The 22,499-nt window shown below is 39.1% G+C and overlaps 1 protein-coding gene across 1 annotated transcript in view; it reads right to left on the bottom strand.

Annotated features, from left to right (window-relative positions):
• The window catches only part of LOC136257622 (uncharacterized), a gene marked incomplete in the record, with an annotated part of 245,226 nt that overhangs the window by 204,317 nt on the left and 18,410 nt on the right, over nt 1-22,499 (bottom strand). Inside the window, 5 exon segments of the mRNA XM_066050871.1 lie at nt 8,314-8,505; nt 9,127-9,636; nt 12,322-12,831; nt 15,511-16,020; nt 17,305-17,367. Coding sequence (XP_065906943.1) covers nt 8,314-8,505; nt 9,127-9,636; nt 12,322-12,831; nt 15,511-16,020; nt 17,305-17,367 — 1,785 coding nt within the window.

Genomic DNA, 22,499 nt, shown 5'->3' with positions numbered 1-22,499 from the left:
TTACATTTGCTCGGTTTCAGCTTGAGGCCTGCCTCTGCCAAACGGGTGAGTACTTCACGAAGGTTACTCAGGTGCTCTTCTAACGTGGAACCCATCACTAGAACGTCATCTAAATAAACCAAGCACTTCTCCCTTGCAATCTTAGCCAACACACTTTCCATCAGCCGCTGAAAGGTTGCGGGCACATAACATAGCCCAAACGACATGACCGTAAACTCGTAAAGGCCATTACTGGTAATGAAGGCAGTCTTTTCTTGTGAGTCCGGGTTCATCCCCACCTGCTAATATCCCGAGGCAAGGTCCAAGGTAGAAAAGTATCGGCATCTCGCAAGGAGATCCAGCGAATCATCGATTCTGGGTAGAGGGTACACGTCTATCTTAGTCACGGCGTTTAGTTTCCGGTAGTCAACACAGAATCGTGTTGCACCATCCTTTTTGGCAACCAACACAATGGGGCTACCCCATGGGCTGTGGGAAGGGACAATGACATTGTTATCCAGCATTTCCTGGATGTGACGGGACACTTCTGACTTAAGAGAATGTGGCACTCTCCTGGGTAACTGCTTGATTGGCTGGTGGTCACCTGTATTAATGTGATGTTCTACCTGTGATGTCCGACCTAATTCAGCACTGCTGAGTGCAAACAAACCACTAAATTCTCTCACCAGTTCCTTCAGCTGTGACAGTTCAGTAGTACTTAGATCAGTACTCTCAAGGTTCAGCTGACTAAATAGCTCTTCTACACGAGTGGTACCCTGTATGCTAGCTACCATTGGCTCCTCAGTCGCAGCTGCATCCTCACATGTGTTGACCTTACAATCGTCAGGGACATTATCATCAACATCAGATGTGGTCTTGACTAGCCTAGCCAATTTAAGCTGCCCAATTACATTACCTTCTCCTAATTGTACCGGCTCTACTCCCTGGTTATTCATAAGTAAAATTATAGCCCCTTTAGCATCCACCAATCCATCAGACATTGTAACACCTTGGTGGTGCAGTCCTAGTAGGTTCGGTTCAAACAAACACACAGAGCCAAATAACTCAGGATTATCCACACTGGCACTACCAACTTTACATGATGAGCGGGAAGGCAGGTAGCTTGAATCAGTTTAATAGTAGCTACCTTGGCCACTTTAGTAGGTGACTCCTGCTCTGCTGCACCTGCAGGGGAAGAAATGGCATGAGTAATATCACTTGGTGTACTCTTCAACTCTGGAAGAAGATTGGTTGCTCTACCATCCCTCTCAAGCCTGGAGAATATGAACCCTAGCTTCGTAAGAGTGTCCGTACCCAGTAGCAGATCCACAGGGGCCTTCCTTTGCACCTGGAGAACAGTTTCCACCACAAAATCCTTTCTACTGACAAGGCACTTCACTTGGCTAATAACATTTAACTCACCACCTCCATAACTGCGTAAGGACACCGTTGGTTTCTGCAATCGTTGCTTTAAAGTTTCCCCCCACTCCTCTGGGGATTCACTAGGCTTGCGGTTTTGTACACACACCTTCAAGAAAAAATCTAATGAGGTGATACTGATTGGTGATCCATTATCTAACAAAGCCTTCACTGGCACTCCATCCAATTGTACCTCACTGGTTGGAACTATCCCTAGTACAACATTCGATACAACTTGTTGAGGTGGTTCTACCCCATGTAATACGGCTACCAGCTTGTCCACGGTATCTGTCACACTATTCTGGCTGTTGTTGCTAGCACTGTTGTTGGATGTAGCTGGAGTTTTAATATCTTCTGCAGTTACCATACGTGGTGCATCGGTGATAGTCGTGTTACCAGAATTGCTCGCTGTTGCATCCCTATCAGGGGCTGAACCACTAGCTCTAGAGTTTCCTCCAGCCTCCCTCGGAGCAGATCTACCCTTCAGAGGACATTCTCATAGGAGATGATTGGTGCCTCCACAGTAGTAGCATCTTCTTAATTCAGTTGGTCGGGTACTGCTATATGCTTGCTTCTGTTGGGGGGGTTCTCTTGGAGTATTATGCCCTGCTTGTGCTTTACCACTTATTGGTGACTGTTTGCTGGTTGGGGCCACTACATCACGATATCTGGCTTCCTCAAACCTAGCTTTCATCAAGAGCTCCTCAAGCCTTCCATCGCATCCAACCAATTTCGACTTTAAGTGTGGCAGCAGACCTGCCACAAACTGGTATGCTAACACGGATCTGCCCATAGCCTCATCTTCCTTGCTTCCTCTCTGAGCACCAGCGTAGGCCCTGTAATATAGCTTCTTGAGATCTTGGGCATAACGGTCCACCGTTTCTGTAGGTAACTGCTTCCGTTCGTGGAACTTGCTACTCTGAACAGACTGAATCTGGATGGGAGTGAACCTCTCCTTAAGGGCAGCAACCAGAGTATCATAGTTAGCACGTTGATCTGCTGTACACGAACGGTAAAAGCTGTAGGCCTGGCCCCGTAGTCTAGTCACTAGATTCACTGGTTTAGACTGGCTGTTCCATCTGCAAGCTTCAGCAATCAATTCTAGCTGCTCTATCCAGTCAGTGAAACTTTCAGCATCATCCTCCAGAGTATCCCCACTAAACTTAGGTAAGGATGGGATCTGTTGGGACAACAGTGCTAATGACAGATTATCAACAGTACCACCTGACATTCCGGTAGCAGACACAGGCCAAGAAATAGTTGGGTGTACAGAAGGTATGGAGTACCAAGGGGGGGTAACAGTGGTGACCCCAGTACCAATACCATGGTTGGTGGTTGGGCTGGTGACAACAGGCTGAATAGGGGTGGTACAATTAGAGCCAATAAGCAAGTGGTTAGTGATGGTGCTTGGAACAACAGAAGATGATTGAATAGGGGTGACAGAATTAGGGCCAATAAATGAGTGGTGACTGTTACCTGTGTAACTGGATGGTGTTGATACTACGTTTACCATGGGAGGAATGTGAGGTGTGATTACAGACCCACAAATGTTAGGTATTGGTATGGAATGAGGTGTGGTCACAAAGTTATTGCTGCACAATACTTGCCCACTCACTTGATCACTAGTGTTAACCTGGTGCCTCACCCTTTTCTTGCTATCTGCAGCCTGGGATAGTAGCAGGTCAATCTGCTGGACCAGTCGCCTCTCTCTGGCTTCCCATTTGCTAGTTTCATTCGCTACAGCACGCAAGCGTTCCAGCTCAGCCGCTACTTCTTGTTGTGACAGCTGCTCGGAAAGGCGCCTATTGTCCTCTTCAGCTGCTACTAGCGCCTGTTGCTGTTGTACTAATTCATCGTGTTCATTAATTTCTTGTTGTCGCTGCAACTCCCCAGTCACCTCGTCTAGCTCCTTCACAAGACGCAAATTCTCCTCCCTGACACACACCAGCCGTTGTGTTAATTCCAGTTCCTTTTCGGGTCCTCCTGCCAGCTGCTCCTTCAGCTTCCGGTTTTCCACTTGTAGAGCCTGAACCTCCAGCCGCATAGCGTCCAGCTGGGTTCTCAGTGCTTCCCTGCTCATCACCACTGGCGTAGCTCCTATATTATTAACAGCAAACAAACAACAGTTCGCTTAACACCAATGACTCGCCTTCATAGGTACCGTTATAACAATGCCACGGTACCACGACTTTTTCTCTAGTGGTTATAAAAGATTCTTGCAATGTTCAGGCGATCGGTCGGGGGGAAGCAAACTTCAATATCGCGCTTCTTCTCTCCCCGGACAAGCCCCCAAATGTAACGATATGTGAGCTAATCTGTCAGCAAGCGAGCGAGCTACAACACTAAACAAGATGCTTTATGACTCTCCTCTCACATTCTACACGTGAGCTACATTACAGCACACATAATTACATCATTCCTATTACATAACACTACATAAACTATTAATCAAGTGTCTACAGTGTTACACATAGTTGGTTAATTCATACTGTCTATGGTTGATTCCAGATGAGTTAGCTAGCTGCATGGCGCCTGGTTTTTAGAAGTAGCACGACATCAACTTGTTTTTTAGGTTACGTGCATTCCAGAGAAGTACATGAAGTTTACCATTGGTAAATTTTAATTGAGTTTTGGGAGAGCTAGAGTCAATAAATGGGGGTAAGTCTAATCAGATTGTCAACGTTACAGTGATTATTAGTGTTTGATATCACCATTAGCAATATTAAGAGAATCATTCATGTTATTTACAGGACTGTTACCTACTCCAGGGACAGTCAGGTGTTAGAGTCTTCCATTTCAGTATCGCTAGACTTGGTCTGAGCAGGAACAAAGGAAGAATTAATGACTTGGCCGTGAAGTTTGTTGTGAACAAAGATTTTATTGTATTGGATTCTGATTGCTTTGTGCTCAATTCTACTAGTTTGAATTAGGGACCATCTTTCTTTGAGTAAAAGAGACTCCACCAATCGTTCATCTTGTGTCATGTCAGGTTTTATACGGATATTCTTTGGGAGCGATCTAGCTTTAGACAATAAAAGAGAAACATCTATAGTACGGGTCAGTTTAACTAGTATTGGTCATGGTTTGGATGTTGAATCATGGTATTTTCCTAGTCTAAAAAGATCACGTAATGATAGTGGACTGATGCTGTTTTCTCCTTTTGTTACAATTTGTGTCACTTTGTCAACATCATGTTTTAGACGTTCAAGTCTAGGGGTACCTTTACCACATTCATTTACACCATAAACAACAACATTGTACTTATGGTCTCCCTGAACCTGATCTTCTACTTTGTTGACCTTACTAGCGGTGGGTTCTGATTGTGATATATTGTTGGTATCAGTAGTCATTGATGGTTGATTTGTGACAGCAGATTGTAGTGACTTGATGGTTCCAGTCAGAGAAGTGATGGCAGAGTTTAGTACAATTATGATATTTGAAAGCTTGAATAATTCATTGCGCTGACTTCCTAACATACAATATGAACACAGATAGACGGCATCAGAGTCACCGAGCCTGTCGAAAGTGGGGTGGGTGACCTCTGCGCATTTTCTGTGCAACCAGCCCTGGCAATGACCTTCACAAAACACTGCTTCATCTCCTATACAGTGGTCATCAGCTTCCAGAATCGGTTCTTCGCAAATAAGACAGTCTGCTTTGCTGGTTTTACCTCCTTTGACCTTACTTTTAGGTGGAGATATACCCTGGAGCTTTCTCTTAGTTTTATGGCCTGACTGCGACATAGGACTTTGAGATCCAAAATAGTGCCCACCACGTCTCGAGTCTCACTTGGTAAACCTCTGTTAATATTGTCTGCCTCCTCCAACAGCATAAGTAGAGTCAGAAACTATTAGAACAATCACAGTAACTAGTTTTCCCGGGTCTGGTAGGACAAGCCGAGCAGACCCTTGCCAAAACGCTACCAGCTCACGTGATTTTTTATTTTTTACAAGTTAATAAGGGTCATTACAATATAGGCAATTGAATTTGCACCTGAAGTGTAAATTCAATTGCTACATTAGCCCATACTATAATTAGTAATAAACCAACATGGCTAAAGTGTAGGGAATAAATTTGTACTTCAAGTGATGATCCAGCACTTAATTTAATTGTGTTTATTCCAACTACGCAGCTTGTTAAATTGTGACTCTCTCTAGAAAAACCAGTCTTATCGCCTATTCAAACCAGCGTTGAAACTGGGTCGGGTCATCCGGGTCACATTTTCTCCGGGTCATCCGGGTCTGACCCGGTTTACAATTTATCCGGGTCTGACCCGGATTGGATCACGTGAGAAACGAAATTGTTCGTTTGACATCGTGGAACTTATAAACGCTATCGCGTAGCTCTTTCGTGAGCCACGCCCACTTATCGCATTACCAACATACGCTCAGCCACGCTCATTTGTTAGTAAGTGTAGTATGCAGCACGAAATTGAGGGTATCTATGGTGAGGGGTAGCTATTGTCAGTAGGTGAAGACTTTTTTTTCTTTTTTTTTGGTCTTCAACCTACAGCTAGGCTGAAGTTGCAATATTTACCCAACACGAATCGAACGCTCAAAATGTAGACTAGTTCGCTCACTCGAGACTAGCCAAAACACATCTCGGCTTTAATTAATCCGGGTCAATCCGGGTCACATCCGGGTCAAATCCGGGTCAGTGGGTCATCCGGGTCAGCAGTAGTGACCCGGTTTCAACGTTGATTCAAACATATCAAGAAATGCTGGTTTCAAGTATTTAGTATATCACAGTGGTTGAAGTTACTTGTACCAAATTTTCACACATTTTCCTTACCTTCCAAGCTAAGTTTCCTGCCATTTTAGATAGTTTTTAACTTGAGGTAGGCATAAGGGTGGTTTGCAAGTAGTGGAGGGCATGGTAAGACGTTGTGTACAAAATGAAATAGGAATGCATACAGAACAAAATTATGGACCATTCAGGTATCAAACCTGGCTGAGTAGCACAGATCTTTATTCAACACTAACCATGGAGCTGTACAGCCACATATAGCCATCCCTAGGTTGACCAGGGCTTTATTAAAGCCTCAGGCCACCCATACAACTTGCCACTGTGAAACGCGGTCATAAAAAGCAGACCACTCAAACTTGGCTGATTTTGACAGCAAAATTTGATAGTTTATCCATGTAGCTTGTGTTTGTGGTGAAAATCGAACCTGCTGTCATGGGTGATAAGACCAGTTTTTCCAGATCCCAGGACCAGTCACATACAACTGTGTCACATGAGATCATGTAAGTTATAGTACTTGCTAAAAGAAAATTCACATAACAATTACATTTTACTAGTTCAATAAAAAGTATTACTTAAAAATGAAGTAGGGTTCCAGTGATAAAAGTAGTGAAACAAGAAATGATATCAGCTATGAGGGAAAATCGTTGAGCATATGTGGGAAATCTCACATTGACAATTTCACTTAAACATTGAAAAGATGGTGAAAACACGCTAATTTAGGGATTTTCCCACATTGCTACAATGCTAAGTAGGTATTCCCTCTCACAGCTGCCACCATTTTCTTGCTTCACTACTTTTTATCACTAGAACTCAACTTTAGTTTTAAATTAATACTTTCTATTTTTCGACCATATACAGCTACAAAATATACATGTGGTGTGGTAGCATGTTCTGATTGTTAAAGGGGTGTGACCCATTGTAATGATTTTATAAGCCCATCTTAGCTGCTGCACACAAGGTAGACATACATCAGAACTACAAAAGGCACGTCCCACTAGAGAGTGAGTTTGTTGCTGTGGCATAAAATGGTTGCTATGCACTGCTTCATTTGGCCTCTAGACTTGCAACTGTAGTCAGCCAGGCAGGTGGGCAGACGGACAAGCCGGCAAGGCAGGAAAGGTAGGCAGGCAGGCAGGCAGGCAGGCAGGCAGGCAGGCAGGCAGGCAGGCAGGCAGGCAGGCAGGCAGGCAGGCAGGCAGGCAGGCAGGCAGGCAGGCAGACAGGCAGGCAGGCAGGCAGGCAGGCAGGTTTGATTTTGAATGGAGTAAGACTATCTGTATGATAATTGTTATTTCTATGATGGTTTTAGATGCAGAAGGATTATGTGACTACAGCCTAATGACATCCTCCACTGCCCAGCTTTCCCCCAAAGTAACAATAATTATATATTAGCAGAATTTTATCACAATAACTTGATCATGCAGTGTATGCGGCTTCATACTATGTTGTTATGGTGATGTAAGGTGGGAGAGGAAGAGAGGCAATAGGACTGCAGAGCTGAGGTAACGCGTTACATATTATATATTACAATTCATGATTCTAAGTAATATAACGCTTTACTTTTGGAAATGCAGCAATATAACTTTAAGTTACTTTTGGAAACTATAATTTGTTACTAGTAACAAAAAAAGTAATATTATTACATAACGAGTAGCTAGAAGCAAAAAGTAACGAGTAATTTTACTGCGATGTAATGAGTGATACTACGAGTAACGAACGATGAACAAGTAACGTATTATAAACAGATTTTACTGCCAATTATCCATTATTAATTAATTAATCACCTTAATCCATTAACCTTTCATCTATAATGGTGCTCAGGTGTTGCATGTACACGTGACTGATGTTCATCATGCGACTGCATGTGGTTTATATGTTAACTTTAACTTAGCTGTCTGAATAAAAAAATAAATTAGCATGAATATATAATTAGTAACTTAATATTTGTAGTTAATATTATTAAGTGTTAGTAACTTAATATGTAATATTACTCTTTATTCTAAGTAATACGTAACTGTATTATACTAATATAAAACTAATATGTAATATGTAATATATTACTTTCGTGAAGTAACTTCCCCAAATCTGAATAGGAGGCCTCACACATGAGAACCTTGATGGTATTACTCATGCCATAGCTTAAGGTCTAATAAAGATGTGATAACATACCTCTTCTACACACAACGTGATTACCACTCCAGCTCCCATTACTCTGACAGGTCCTAGTGTCACTACCAGTTAGCTCATAACCAGTGTTACAAGTGAAATTATAAGTGTCTCTCTCATAACCCACTCCAGTACTACCAGAACTACATGTTATCTCTCCATTGAATGGTGTTGTGAGGTTATTACACTGAATATCTAAACAAGTGAAACATTTAAATACAGTAGATGGTTAAGGCATTTTAATTAAGGTATTGTGCACAATGGCAGATCCAGGATGGGCATTTGGGGCAAATGCCCCCCTTTTGTGGAGTAGCTATAGCTAGCCTCTAGCTAATACTTTTGATTAATACTAAACTCAAAATCAATTTATAACTCACAAAATATGCACATTTTACTAACATTAATTATAGCACATTCACCTAAAACCAAAGCGAATCAGTCAAAACTAACTGAAATTGTCACCCAGCACCTTCGTGCGTACTAAGCGCCTATAAAAATAATTATTGTGTTGCTACTTTAAAAGACATTAATACCCTTTTAAACAGCTTTTAAGACTTTACAACCATCTGTAAAGGCCAAAATGGCAAAGATCAACAGTGAGACACTGCTAAGAGGTGATTATTTACTGCTTCAAAAATGCAGCAACTAACAAGAGAATCTGGCTCTCCCCAACTACTTACAACTTAGCCTGTTTGTGCCCCTCCCCTTGCCAGCTCCTGAATCCGCCCCTGATGCACATTCATATAGATGAATAACTAACATATGATATTGAAGTTACATATAATACTCATCAACTATGACAGTCACCATACTCACCAAGTGTGAACTGGATCAATGGTTGTCGTCTATCAGACATGATGCCAGTACTAAGATTAAATGATGAAGCATTAGATCCAATGAATACATAGAACACATATCCAGGTGTTTGTATATCTCTAGTGACATAACCAGAATCAGGTGGATTATAAAATCCTATAACATCTCCAGATAGAAATTGTATTCTGTTATTGCCAGTAAGTGGAATGATAGCTTCTAGGTAGGTTAACTGAGTATTGAGGTGATTTGATTGTATCTGAACTTGATTAACTAAACTATAGTTGAGTTGTGAAGTTGGTGACTGTCTCCATACTTGTATATAAGGAAAATTAGTCCCAGTGTTATCATAATTAGGTATCTCAGTAGCACTATCTATCCTAACCCTGATGTTGGTTATCCTACCATTACAAGTAAAGTTGAGACGTGGAACAATTACTGTTCTATTAGCAATGATCTGACTATCAGGAGTTTGCTGAACATTATCAACAACATCTATACAAGTCTGTCCAGCTATTGAATGAAAACCATAACAATGAACGACCAATTAACAAGCATACAATATACATGGGTAAAGTCATTAAAATGTGTTAATGATACTCTCTTGATATTTAAAAGAACTTGAAACTCAAAGCAAAAAATAGTGCTATGTAAATGCAGAATGGTCTATGTGAATATATATGCGACCACAGTGAAATATGTGTGACCATAATGATATGTGCTGCATGATCACAGTGTTATAGGTAGTTGGTGGTACTCTGCATGTGTGAAACACTGATTTACCTGAAGACAAAAGCTCCCAAAAGCAAAGAAGAAATCACTTCAAAGGATCTCTATGGTGTGTCCAATTATTATCTAGGACAAAGTTGGCTGTTTCAAGGCTACTTAGTAAGTTTTGAATAGGTTTGTGCATGTTCTTGTTTAACTGCCTCTCATTAACTGGCTTGAATTCAAACCGGAAGTTCTTTAAATTAGTTAAAGTATTACCTTGCTTGAGCTATACCAAAAAATATAGCACTAAAAGAGTGGTCTGAAGACCAAATATAGTACTCAGCTTCACCTCATGCTATTTGTCCTTTTACATGGTATATTTTTCATATTGTACTCATAGCAATGCTAATACTCATCTATTCATTTTATGCTGTAGTTCTAATGTTGAAGCGTCAAGACTTTTGTGTCATTTCCATTCCAATGGCTACTACAATTGTAACAAGAATGAAGAAAAATTAGGAATTGTAAATTTGAATGGCAAGGCATGGTGTGGAAATTACAGACAATTTTAGCCAATATTATGTTACTGCGAATTGACATCTCGCACCAAAAAAGAAATGGGACACAAAGGAGGACATGATCAATTTTGCTTTGTGAATTTTGCCTTTTTATTTCGATATGATATCGATACGATATTGGGGTAAATATCGAAATTTCAATACGATTTTCGATAATTTTTAATTGTGTGGGTGGTGTAATTGAGTGAGCGGTCGATATTTATAAATATGCTTGAAATACAATTTACACACAAACCATTGCACAAAACTAATAATAAGCCTAGAAAACTGGTAGACAAGTTTTTAAAGTGGCTAGATAGTACAGAACCAACCTTCATTTCTAGCATGATTGCACAATCACACACTAAATGCTGTAGATTTATCGAAATATTCTTCGATATTTCGATAATTATCGCAAAATAAAATATTACCATTTCGATAAAGATCGAAATCTGCTAAAGCAGTATAAAAAATCGATACGATAACGATATCGACAAAATTATTGCGAAATTGATATTTTTTTGATATATTGCACATCACTAGTACATACATGATCGATTTTGCTTTGTGAATTTTGCCTTTGTATGCAATGAAAATAGGCAATAAAAGGCAAAAATACCCAGTAATCGATTCCCCTATTCATTGTAAACACGATTGTGAAAATTTCAGCTCTATACATCAATCCGTTCTTAAGTTACAACCATTTTAGTAAGCGCCTGTAATATATTTTTCTTATACTTGCTGTACAAATCAATTTTTCTGTTGTTGCTATTTTGTAGTGCTGTAACCTCCGAAAGTTATTGATATGTGAGGCTGAAACTTTGCCAGAGGGTACACTTGGCTAAGTAGATTATAAATATTTAATAAACAGGAATTTGAAAAATGCTCTATTGCGTCGGGTTCTCGCAGATCTGGTCACATATAGCTAGTACTTTTGTCTGCCCCAGCTATCAATTACCGAAGTAGCAAAATGGCTATTACACTTCATTTTTCAGCTATGATCAGCCTGTTACACAGTGCTATAAACAAAGAACACTACAAAATGGACAACGGCAATCAATTTATTCACAACGGAAAACTCGGATGATTCTTATTAAGAATAAATATAGGGATGCCATCATGCAGTGCTACCGCAAATCAACACCTTGTGTTGTCAGCAAAGACAAATGGGACACAAAATAGGACACAGGTAAGTAAATGAAACATTCATTGTATGTACTGCGGTATGCCAGAAGGCACTTGTCGAGCTTAAGTGATGTTGAACGGTGAAAAAATCAAACCTGTAGCCTTAGCCATTATTGAGTCATGCTTGTCTGAAAGCATCAGTCAGTTAGCAGTCAGTTGAAAATTCCACTGAATACTTTTAAAATTTTTTTTGCACAATGGTAGATCCAGGATGGGCATTTGGGGCAAATGCCCCCCTCTTGTGGAGTAGCTATAGTTAGCCTCTAGCTAATACTTTTGATTAATACTAAACTCAAAATCAATTTATAACTCACAAAATATGCACATTTTACTAACATTTGTTATTGCAAATTCACAGCGAATCAGTCAAAACTAACTGTGAAATTGTCACCCAGCACCTTCGTGTGTACTAAGTGCCTCTAAAAATAATTATCATGTTGCTACTTTAAAAGACATTAATACCCTTTTAAACAGCTTTTAAGACTTTACAACCATCTGTAAAGGCCAAAATGGCAAAGATCAACAGTGAGACACTGCTAAGAGGTGATTATTTACTGCTTCAAAAATGCAGTAACTAACAAGAGAATCTGGCTCTCCCCAACTACTTACAACTTAGCCTGTTTGTGCCCCTTCCCTTGCCAGCTCCTGAATCCGCCCCTGATGCACATACATATAGATGAATAACTAACATATGATATTGAAGTTACATATAATACTCATCAACTTTGACAGTCACCATACTCACCAAGTGTGAACTGGATCAATGGTTGTCGTCCATCAGACATGATGCCAGTACTAAGATTAAATGATGAAGCATTAGATCCCTCAAATACATAGAACACATATCCAGTTGTGTTTATATCTCTAGTGACATAACCAGAATCAGGTGGATTATAAAATCCTATAACATCTCCAGATAGAAATTGTATTCTGTTATTGCCAGTAAGTGGAATGATAGCTTCTCGGTAAGTTAACTGAGTATTGAGGTGATCTGATTGTATCTGAACTTGATTAACTAAACTATAGTTGAGCTGTGAAGTTGGTGACTGTCTCCATACTTGTATATAAGGAAAATTACTCCCAGTGTTATCATAATTAGGTATCTCAGTAGCACTATCTATCCTAACCCTGATGTTGGTTATCCTACTGTTACAAGTAAAGTTGAGACGTGGAACAATTACTGTTCTATTAGCAAGGATCTGACTATCAGGAGTTTGCTGAACATTATCAACAACATCTATACAAGTCTGTCCAGCTATTGAATGAAAACCATAACAATGAACGACCAATTAACAAGCATACAATATACATGGGTAAAGTCATTAAGATGCGTTAATGATACTCTCTTGATATTTAAAAGAACTTGAAACTCAAAGCAAAAAATAGTGCTATGTAAATGCAGAATGGTCTATGTGAATATATATGCGACCACAGTGAAATATGTGTGACCGTAATGATATGTGCTGCATGGTCACAGTGTTATAGGTAGTTGGTAGTACTGTGCATGTGTGAAACGCTGATTTACCTGAAGACAAAAGCTCCCAAAAGCAAAGAAGAAATCACTTCAAAGGATCTCTATGGTGAGTCCAATTATTATCCAGGACAAGAGTGGCTGTTTCAAGGCTACTTAGTATGTTTTGAATAGGTTTGTGCATGTTCTTGTTTAACTGCCTCTCATTAACTGGCTTGAATTCAAACCGGAAGTTCTTTAAATTAGTTAAAGCATTGCCTTGCTTGAGCTATACCAAAAAATATAGCACTAAAAGAGTGGTCTGAAGACCAAATATAGTACTCAGCTTCACCTCATGCTATTTGTCCTTTTACATGGTATATTTTTCATACTGTACTCATAGCAATGCTAATACTTATCTATTCATTTTATGCTGTAGTTCTAATGTTGAAGCGCCAAGACTTTTGTGTCACTTCCATTCCAATGGCTACTACAATTGTAACAAGAATGAGGAAAAATTAGGAATTGTAAATTTGAATGGCAAGGCATGGTGTGGAAATTACAGACAATTTTAGCCAATATTATGTTACTGCGAATTGACATCTCGCACCAAAAAAGAAATGGGACACAAAGGAGGACATGATCAATTTTGCTTTGTGAATTTTGCCTTTTTATTTCGATATGATATCAATACGATATTGGGGTAAATATCAAAATTTCGATACGATTTTCGATAATTTTTAATCGTGTGGGTGGTGTAATTGAGTGGGCGGTCGATATTTATAAATATGCTTGAAATACAATTTACACACAAACCATTGCACAAAACTAATAATAAGCCTAGAAAACTGGTAGACAAGTTTTTAAAGTGGCTAGATAGTACAGAACCAACCTTCATTTCTAGCATGATTGCACAATCACACACTAAATGCTGTAGATTTATCGAAATATTCTTCGATATTTCGATAATTATCGCAAAATATTACCATTTCGATAAAGATCGAAATCTGCTAAAGCAGTATCAAAAATCGATACGATAACGATATCGACAAAATTATTGCGAAATCGATATTTTTTCGATATATCGCACATTACTAGTACATACATGATCGATTTTGCTTTGTGAATTTTGCCTTTGTATGCAATGAAAATAGGCAATAAAAGGCAAAAATACCCAGTAATCGATTCCCCTATTCATTGTGAACACGATTGTGAAAATTTCAGCTCTATACATCAATTCGTTCTTAAGTTACAACCATTTTAGTAAGCGTCTGTAATATATTTTTCTTATACTTGCTGTACAAATCAATTTTTCTGTTATTGCTATTTTGTAGGGCTGTAACCTCCGAAAGTTATTGATATGTGAGGCTGAAACTTTGCCAGAGGGTACACTTGGCTAAGTAGATTATAAATATTTAATAAACAGGAATTTGAAAAATGCTCTATTGCGTCGGGTTCTCGCAGATCTGGTCACATATAGCTAGTACTTTTGTCTGCTCCAGCTATCAATTACCAAAGTAGCAAAATGGCTATTACACTTCATTTTTCAGCTATGATCAGCCTGTTACACAGTGCTATAAACAAAGAACACTACAAAATGGACAACGGCAATCAATTTATTCACAACGGAAAACTCAGATGATTCTTATTAAGAATAAATATAGGGATGCCATCATGCAGTGCTACCGCAAATCAACACCTTGTGTTGTCAGCAAAGACAAATGGGACACAAAATAGGACACAGGTAAGTACATGAAACATTCATTGTATGTACTGCGGTATGCCAGAAGGCACTTGTCGAGCTTAAGTGATGTTGAACGGTGAAAAAATCAAACCTGTAGCCCTAGCCATTATTGAGTCATGCTTGTCTGAAAGCATCAGTCAGTTAGCAGTCAGTTGAAAATTCCACTGAATACTTTTAAAATTTTTTTGCACAATGGCAGATCCAGGATGGGCATTTGGGGCAAATGCCCCCCTCTTGTGGAGTAGCTATAGCTAGCCTCTAGCTAATACTTTTGATTAATACTAAACTCAAAATCAATTTATAACTCACAAAATATGCACATTTTACTAACATTTGTTATTGCAAATTCACAGCGAATCAGTCAAAACTAACTGTGAAATTGTCACCCAGCACCTTCGTGTGTACTAAGTGCCTCTAAAAATAATTATCATGTTGCTACTTTAAAAGACATTAATACCCTTTTAAACAGCTTTTAAGACTTTACAACCATCTGTAAAGGCCAAAATGGCAAAGATCAACAGTGAGACACTGCTAAGAGGTGATTATTTACTGCTTCAAAAATGCAGCAACTAACAAGAGAATCTGGCTCTCCCCAACTACTTACAACTTAGCCTGTTTGTGCCCCTTCCCTTGCCAGCTCCTGAATCCGCCCCTGATGCACATACATATAGATGAATAACTAACATATGATATTGAAGTTACATATAATACTCATCAACTATGACAGTCACCATACTCACCAAGTGTGAACTGGATCAATGGTTGTCGTCCATCAGACATGATGCCAGTACTAAGATTAAATGATGAAGCATTAGATCCCTCAAATACATAGAACACATATCCAGGTGTTTGTATATCTCTAGTGACATAACCAGAATCAGGTGGATTATAAAATCCTATAACATCTCCAGATAGAAATTGTATTCTGTTATTGCCAGTAAGTGGAATGATAGCTTCTCGGTAAGTTAACTGAGTATTGAGGTGATCTGATTGTATCTGAACTTGATTAACTAAACTATAGTTGAGTTGTGAAGTTGGTGACTGTCTCCACACTTGTACATAAGGAAAATTAGTCCCAGTGTTATCATAATTAGGTATCTCAGTAGCACTATCTATCCTAACCCTGATGTTGGTTATCCTACCGTTACAAGTAAAGTTGAGACGTGGAACAATTACTGTTCTATTAGCAATGATCTGACTATTGGGAGTTTGCTGAACATTATCAACAACATCTATACAAGTCTGTCCAGCTATTGAATGAAAACCATAACAATGAACGACCAATTAACAAGCATACAATATACATGGGTAAAGTCATTAAGATGTGTTAATGATACTCTCTTGATATTTAAAAGAACTTGAAACTCAAAGCAAAAAATAGTGCTATGTAAATGCAGAATGGTCTATGTGAATATATATGCGACCACAGTGAAATATGTGTGACCGTAATGATATGTGCTGCATGGTCACAGTATTATAGGTAGTTGGTAGTACTCTGCATGTGTGAAACGCTGATTTACCTGAAGACAAAAGCTCCCAAAAGCAAAGAAGAAATCACTTCAAAGGATCTCTATGGTGTGTCCAATTATTATCCAGGACAAGAGTGGCTGTTTCAAGGCTACTTAGTAAGTTTTGAATAGGTTTGTGCATGTTCTTGTTTAACTGCCTCTCATTAACTGGCTTGAATTCAAACCGGAAGTTCTTTAAATCAGTTAAAGCATTGCCTTGCTTGAGCACCAAAAACTAAAGCACTAAAAGAGTGGTCTGTAGACCAAATATAGGACTCAGCTTCACCTCATGCTATTTGTCCTTTTACATGGTATATTTTTCATATTGTACTCATAGCAATGTTAATACTTATCTATTCATTTTATGCTGTAGTTCTAATGTTGACGCGCCAAGACTTTTGTGTCACTTCCATTCCAATGGCAACTACAATTGTAACAAGAATGAGGAAAAATTAGGAATTGTAAATTTGACTGGCAAGGCATGGTGTGGAAATTACAGACAACTTTAGCCAATATTATGTTACTGTGAATTGACATCTCGCACCAGAAAAGAAATGGGACACAGAGGAGGACAAATGGTAATTCCATGATACGTGCATTGTATGTACTGCAGTATGCCAAATAGTTCATGTTGTATTGAAGCCATACCTAACAGTGAAATCAAGCTAGCCTCATCCAGTGGGCTATGCTGGTATGAGGACATCAGTTAGTTAATCAATTAGTTATTTAGTTGGTCAGTCAGCTACTAGAAAATTCCACTAAATAAAACTACAAAGCTTCATATAAGCACTTTGGATTGTACCTATATATGTACATATTAAGCACCTCTAAATAAATATTGTTGCTAAAGACCTTTAAAATACTTCTGCAAAAGCCTTAATGGTAAGATTCAAACATTGCTGAGGAGACATGTTGCTATCACATACTGTTCTACAAAGTATAATTGCTAAGTTAAGCTGGCTTTCTGTAGATCAGAATAGCCATGTCAGAATCCAAGAAATAAATTTATATTTATGCAATTCTCACCTGAATATATCACACTGCATATCAATACAACTACTAAGTACATGGACTCCATATCACCAATAGCTGTAAGATAAACATACATAATATAGTTATGTATGTATGTTAATATTCTACAATAGTAGCAAATACAAATACAATTTTTTATAGTATACCTGCTGACTACGACTACTTGACGGAATGTATGACTAATGATCAAATAATTGGTTTAATGATGCTTACTTATTAGAATACAGTGTTCAGCAAAGGTGAAGCAAAGCTGAGGACAAGTGTCAATAACTAGGTATTCTATGACTGCTTTGCTTTTATCTAAGTGAAACACTTTGTGGGATATTTTGATGTAAAATGGCTTTGTATGCAGCTTGCATAAACATGTTGTACTGACACTGAATTTTGATTATCAACACTACACATTTAATGTGTTTAATTGATTTTGCTGTATTTGCTGTTTAAACTAAACTCTTCTTTTTTGTCACAGGCAATAATTTTTAGGGCATTAAACCGGGCTAGGGGGCCTATAAATTAATTCTGGAGCATCACGTGAAATCATGTGACCTACCAAGGATCCTGAAGCAGTGGAAAGACTTGTGTATAATGGCCAGCACTGGTCATGGAGTGATTCCAAAGTATATTTCTGTATGTTTGGCTCCTTAACAGCCAGGTGGCTGTTATATGTGACTAGATTTTGGAAAAACAATTTAAATCGCATGTGTTGCACAATGCTCATGAGACTAAACTGATTGAATTTGCAAGACGAATATTTATGGTATTATTTGCAGGAAATAATCGGACTTATAAAAGAATTGTTGAGATTTTATTTTATCAGGATTCCAGATTCTTGACCAAGATTCCAAATTCCATTTTGGGATTCCAAGTGATTGTATTGGATTCCAGTTGGTGTCAAATCCCTTGTATTCTTTAAATCAAAATGTTTAATGTCTCAACATATTTGTACAGACAATAGCATGACTTTAACCTGCATTTCTGACCCCACTGGTGATCTAATCAGTCTGGAAGTTAGCGGAATGCATAAAAAATGGTGTAGCTAGCTACGTATATTTGAAGTTTAGAATTTGAAATCTTGGTTGGAATCTGGAATCATTGCAAAAATTGGTGTGATTTGGAACTCCAAACACATGGGTTTGGAGTGGTGTCAGATCCCCCTGAGTCATGCCAAGAATGGCAAGCACGCATATGAAATTACGCATCATCAATCTATTACTTTTTAGGCCACTTCCAGTATTTCTTGTAGCTACTTGTAGGGTTTCCTTCCAAAAGACAGAAAATCTGAACAGTTAGATGAGCAAAGTAGTATCATGAGTGCTCACAAAGGGGCGGAGGGTGGGGGTGGTGGGATGGGGGAGAGATAGACTTCTGAATGGAGGAAGACTATGACTGAAGTCCAGACACAAGATTATAGGGTTGTGATACCATCTTTGTGGCTGATATATAGCAAAATCAGTACAGGAAACATTTGGCCAAACCATATTAGGCCATCCACTAGTACACTACTGTTTCTTGCTAAGCCAGGTCCTTCATAGGCCATTCAAGCTTGTCACACCACCCAAAAAAGACATCTCAGCCATGAGTAGTTTGAGTAATGTTGAGGGTCAAAATCGATAGTGTGATAGTGTAGCTGTCCTCTGGTGGTGTTAGTTTGATCAAGACACACAATAGTGTGTTGTGCGGCCCAAGAAGCCGGCGCGCCACACCGTGAGTATATTAACAGAAAGAAAGAAAACGCAATTTCCACACCTATGTAGCTCTGTGATTCCTTATCCGATTGGAACCAAATTTGCTAGAGACGTGCCGCCCAGTTAGGGGAGTCTACATACCAAATTTGAAGAAAATCGCTCCAGCCATTTCCGAGATACGAGCGAACAAAATTTCGTTTTAATTTCTTCGTTTTTTTCTTCTTCTTCATTTCGCACACTTCGCAAAATTCGCCATAAAACACGAATGCGTGCTCGGATTGGGCTGAAATTTGGCACACTTAAAGGGCTCATTAAGGCGGATCGCCGTACCAACTTTGGTAGGAATCCGATGAACATTCACGGAGTTATGACCGATTATTTGCGTAAAGTAAGGTCGAAGGTCTGTCACACGTACAGGGTAAACGCCTTGGAGGAATCAGTTGAAAATTGATATGTAGATGGAGCAACCATCGTAGGAGTGCCTTTTTGTGGTTTGAAAGGAATCGGGATAAAGACCATGGAGATATGACACGAAACCCAACCTGTGTCAAAATTACGCGATCGATTTTTATGAATAAAAAAACTATTAGTTTTCATATCTACCAGGCAAACCGCTTACAGCAACGAGCTGAAAATCAGTATGTAGCTGGAATAATCATCATAGAAAGTCCTTGCAGTAGTACAGAAGAATCGCAATACAAATCACTGAGTTATGATTCGAAAGGCAACTACGTGCAGCAAATGCGAGATCGAGATACTCTAATAGAACAGTCACCCTAATAAAGCATTCAGCTGCATGTATGATTTACTCAGTTATATTACATTGCAAGTTATTCTGTAGGGAATTCAGCTACAAACAAGTCACCCTGTAGTCAGATCAGCTAGAAGAAGGTACCTAATAGAGAGTTCAGCTACAAAGAAGCCATCATGTAGAGAGTTCAGCTCAAATAAATCACCTTGTAGAGAATTCAGCTACAAACAAATTGCCCTGTAGAGAGATCAGCTAGAAGAAGTTACCTTGTAGAGAGTTCAGTTACGAAGAAACAATCATGCAAAGAGTTTAGCTGCAAACAAATCACCCAGTAGAAAGTTCCGCTATGAACAGATCACACTGTAGAGAGTTCAGTTAGAAACAAGTCATCCTGTAGATAGATCAGCTAGAAGAAGTCACTTTGTTGAGAGTTCAGCTACAAAGAAACCACCATGTAAGAGAGTTCAGCTGCAAACAAATCACCTGTAGAGAGTTCAGCTAGAAGAAGTTACACTGTAGAGAGTTCAGTTACAAAGAAACTACCATGTAGAGAGTTCAGCTGCAAACAAATTGCCCTGTAGAGAATTCAGCTACAAACAAATCACCCTGTAGAGAATTCAGCTAGAAACAAGTTACACTGTAGAGAGATCAGCTAGAAACAAGACACCCTGTAGAGAGTTCAGCTAGAAGAAGTCACATTGTAGAGAGTTCAGCTACAAAGAAACTACCATGTAGAGAGTTCAGCAGCAAACAAATTGCCCTGTAGAAAATTCAGCTACAGACAAATCACCTTGTAGAAAGATCAGCTAGAAGAAGTTACCTTGTAGAGAGTTCAGCTACAAACAAATCACCCTGTAGAGAGTTCAGTTAGAAGAAGTTACATTGTAGAGAGTTCAGTTACAAAGAAACTACCATGTAGAGAGTTCAGCTACAAACAAATCACCCTGTAGAGAGTTCAGCTACAAACAAGTCACCCTGTAGAGAGTTCAGCTAGAAGAAGTTACATTGTAGAGAGATCAGCTAGAAACAAGACACCCTGTAGAGAGTTCAGCTAGAAAAAGTTACATTGTAGAGAGTTCAGCTACAAAGAAACTACCATGTAGAGAGTTCAACTGCAAACAAATTTCCCTGTAGAGAATTCAGCTACAAACAAATCACCCTGTAGAAAGATCAGATAGAAGAAGTTACCTTGTAGAGAGTTCAGCTACAAACAAATCACCCTGTAGAGAGTTCAGCTAGAAACAAGTCACCCTGTAGAGAGTTCAGCTAGAAGAAGTTACATTGTAGAGAGTTCAGCTACAAAGAAACTACCATGTAGATAGTTCAGCTGCAAACAAACAAATTGCCCTGTAGAGAGTCAGACAAACAAATTACCCTGTAGAAAGATCAGCTAGAAGAAGTTACCTTGTAGAGAGTTCAGCTACAAACAAATCACCCTGTAGAGGGTTCAACCACAAACAAGTCACCCTGTAGAGAGTTCAGCTAGAAGAAGTTACATTGTAGAGAGTTCAGCTACAAACAAATCACCCTGTAGAGAGTTCAGCTAGAAACAAGTTACACTGTAGAGAGATCAGTTAGAAACAAGTCACCCTGTAGAGAGTTCAGCTAGAAGAAGTCACATTGTAGAGAGTTCAGCTACAAAGAAACTACCATGTAGAGAGTTCAGCTGCAAACAAATTACCCTGTAGAGAATTCAGCTACAAACAAATCACCCTGTAGAAAGATCAGCTAGAAGAAGTCACCTTGTAGAGAGTTCAGCTACAAACAAATCACCCTGTAGAGAGTTCAGCTACAAACAAGTCATCTGGTAGAGAGATCAGCTAGAAGGACCACCTTGCAGAGAGGTTAGTTACAAAGAAATCATCCTGCTTCATCTTTTCTTCTTCCTGTAGTAAAGAAAAAATGACAGGTTAAAAAGCCCTAAAGCCGTTTATGGCCGGCTTTGGGGTATACAAATACAAAAAGAAGTGAAATCTAATCCAAAACAGCCAAGCTGTAAAAAAAGAGTGTGGCCCTGAGAAAGGCTATGGTGAAAAAAGATGTGAAATCCAAGGTGGCGGCCAAGAAATGGCTGTGATGGTAAAAATTTTAATAACAACAATTCAGGTGAATTTGGTGCCGCTTGGTCTTGGCACAAAATTCACCTGACTTGTTTGTCGTTATTAAAATTTTTACCATTAACCTACCATCACAGCCATTTCTTGGCCGCCACCTTGGATTTCACATCTTTTTTCACCATAGCCTTTCTCAGGGTCGCACTCTTTTTTTACAGCTTGGCTGTTTTGGATTAGATTCTGTTATGTGCAATTTAAATTGGTTTTGTAAAATCTGGTCACATATATACAAAATACTGTACATACCTCCACATGAGAAGCCATACAACAATCATGCAATAGCACAGTCTCTTGTGACTACACTGCAAGCCATCAACTGCTATTAACCCTTAAATCCGCATAGTCCAGATAGCTGGATCTGAACTTGATAAATATGCATGCCTTACACATAGTGCTGTAACTTCAAAGGGAACATCCTATGGCTAAGCAATTTATGTAACTTTACTTGTGATGTGCAGTGTAAGCAACTTTTCAGTGAGAAAAATGCAACCCTATACATACCTTTATAGCCCAGTGAACAAGCTTTTGATCAATATGTAGTGTTGGCTATAGGGGGTTGCACTAATTTACTAGAAGCTACATGCTAACCCATATATGCTGCCCACTTGAGAAGACTGGGCATCCAAAATTTTCTGCGAA

The sequence above is a fragment of the Dysidea avara genome, chromosome 6, assembly GCF_963678975.1.
Source record: "Dysidea avara chromosome 6, odDysAvar1.4, whole genome shotgun sequence".
Taxonomy (NCBI): Eukaryota; Metazoa; Porifera; class Demospongiae; order Dictyoceratida; family Dysideidae; genus Dysidea; species Dysidea avara.
The sequence above is the reverse complement of the archived record's forward strand: the minus strand, read 5'-3'. Positions and strand labels throughout refer to the sequence as shown.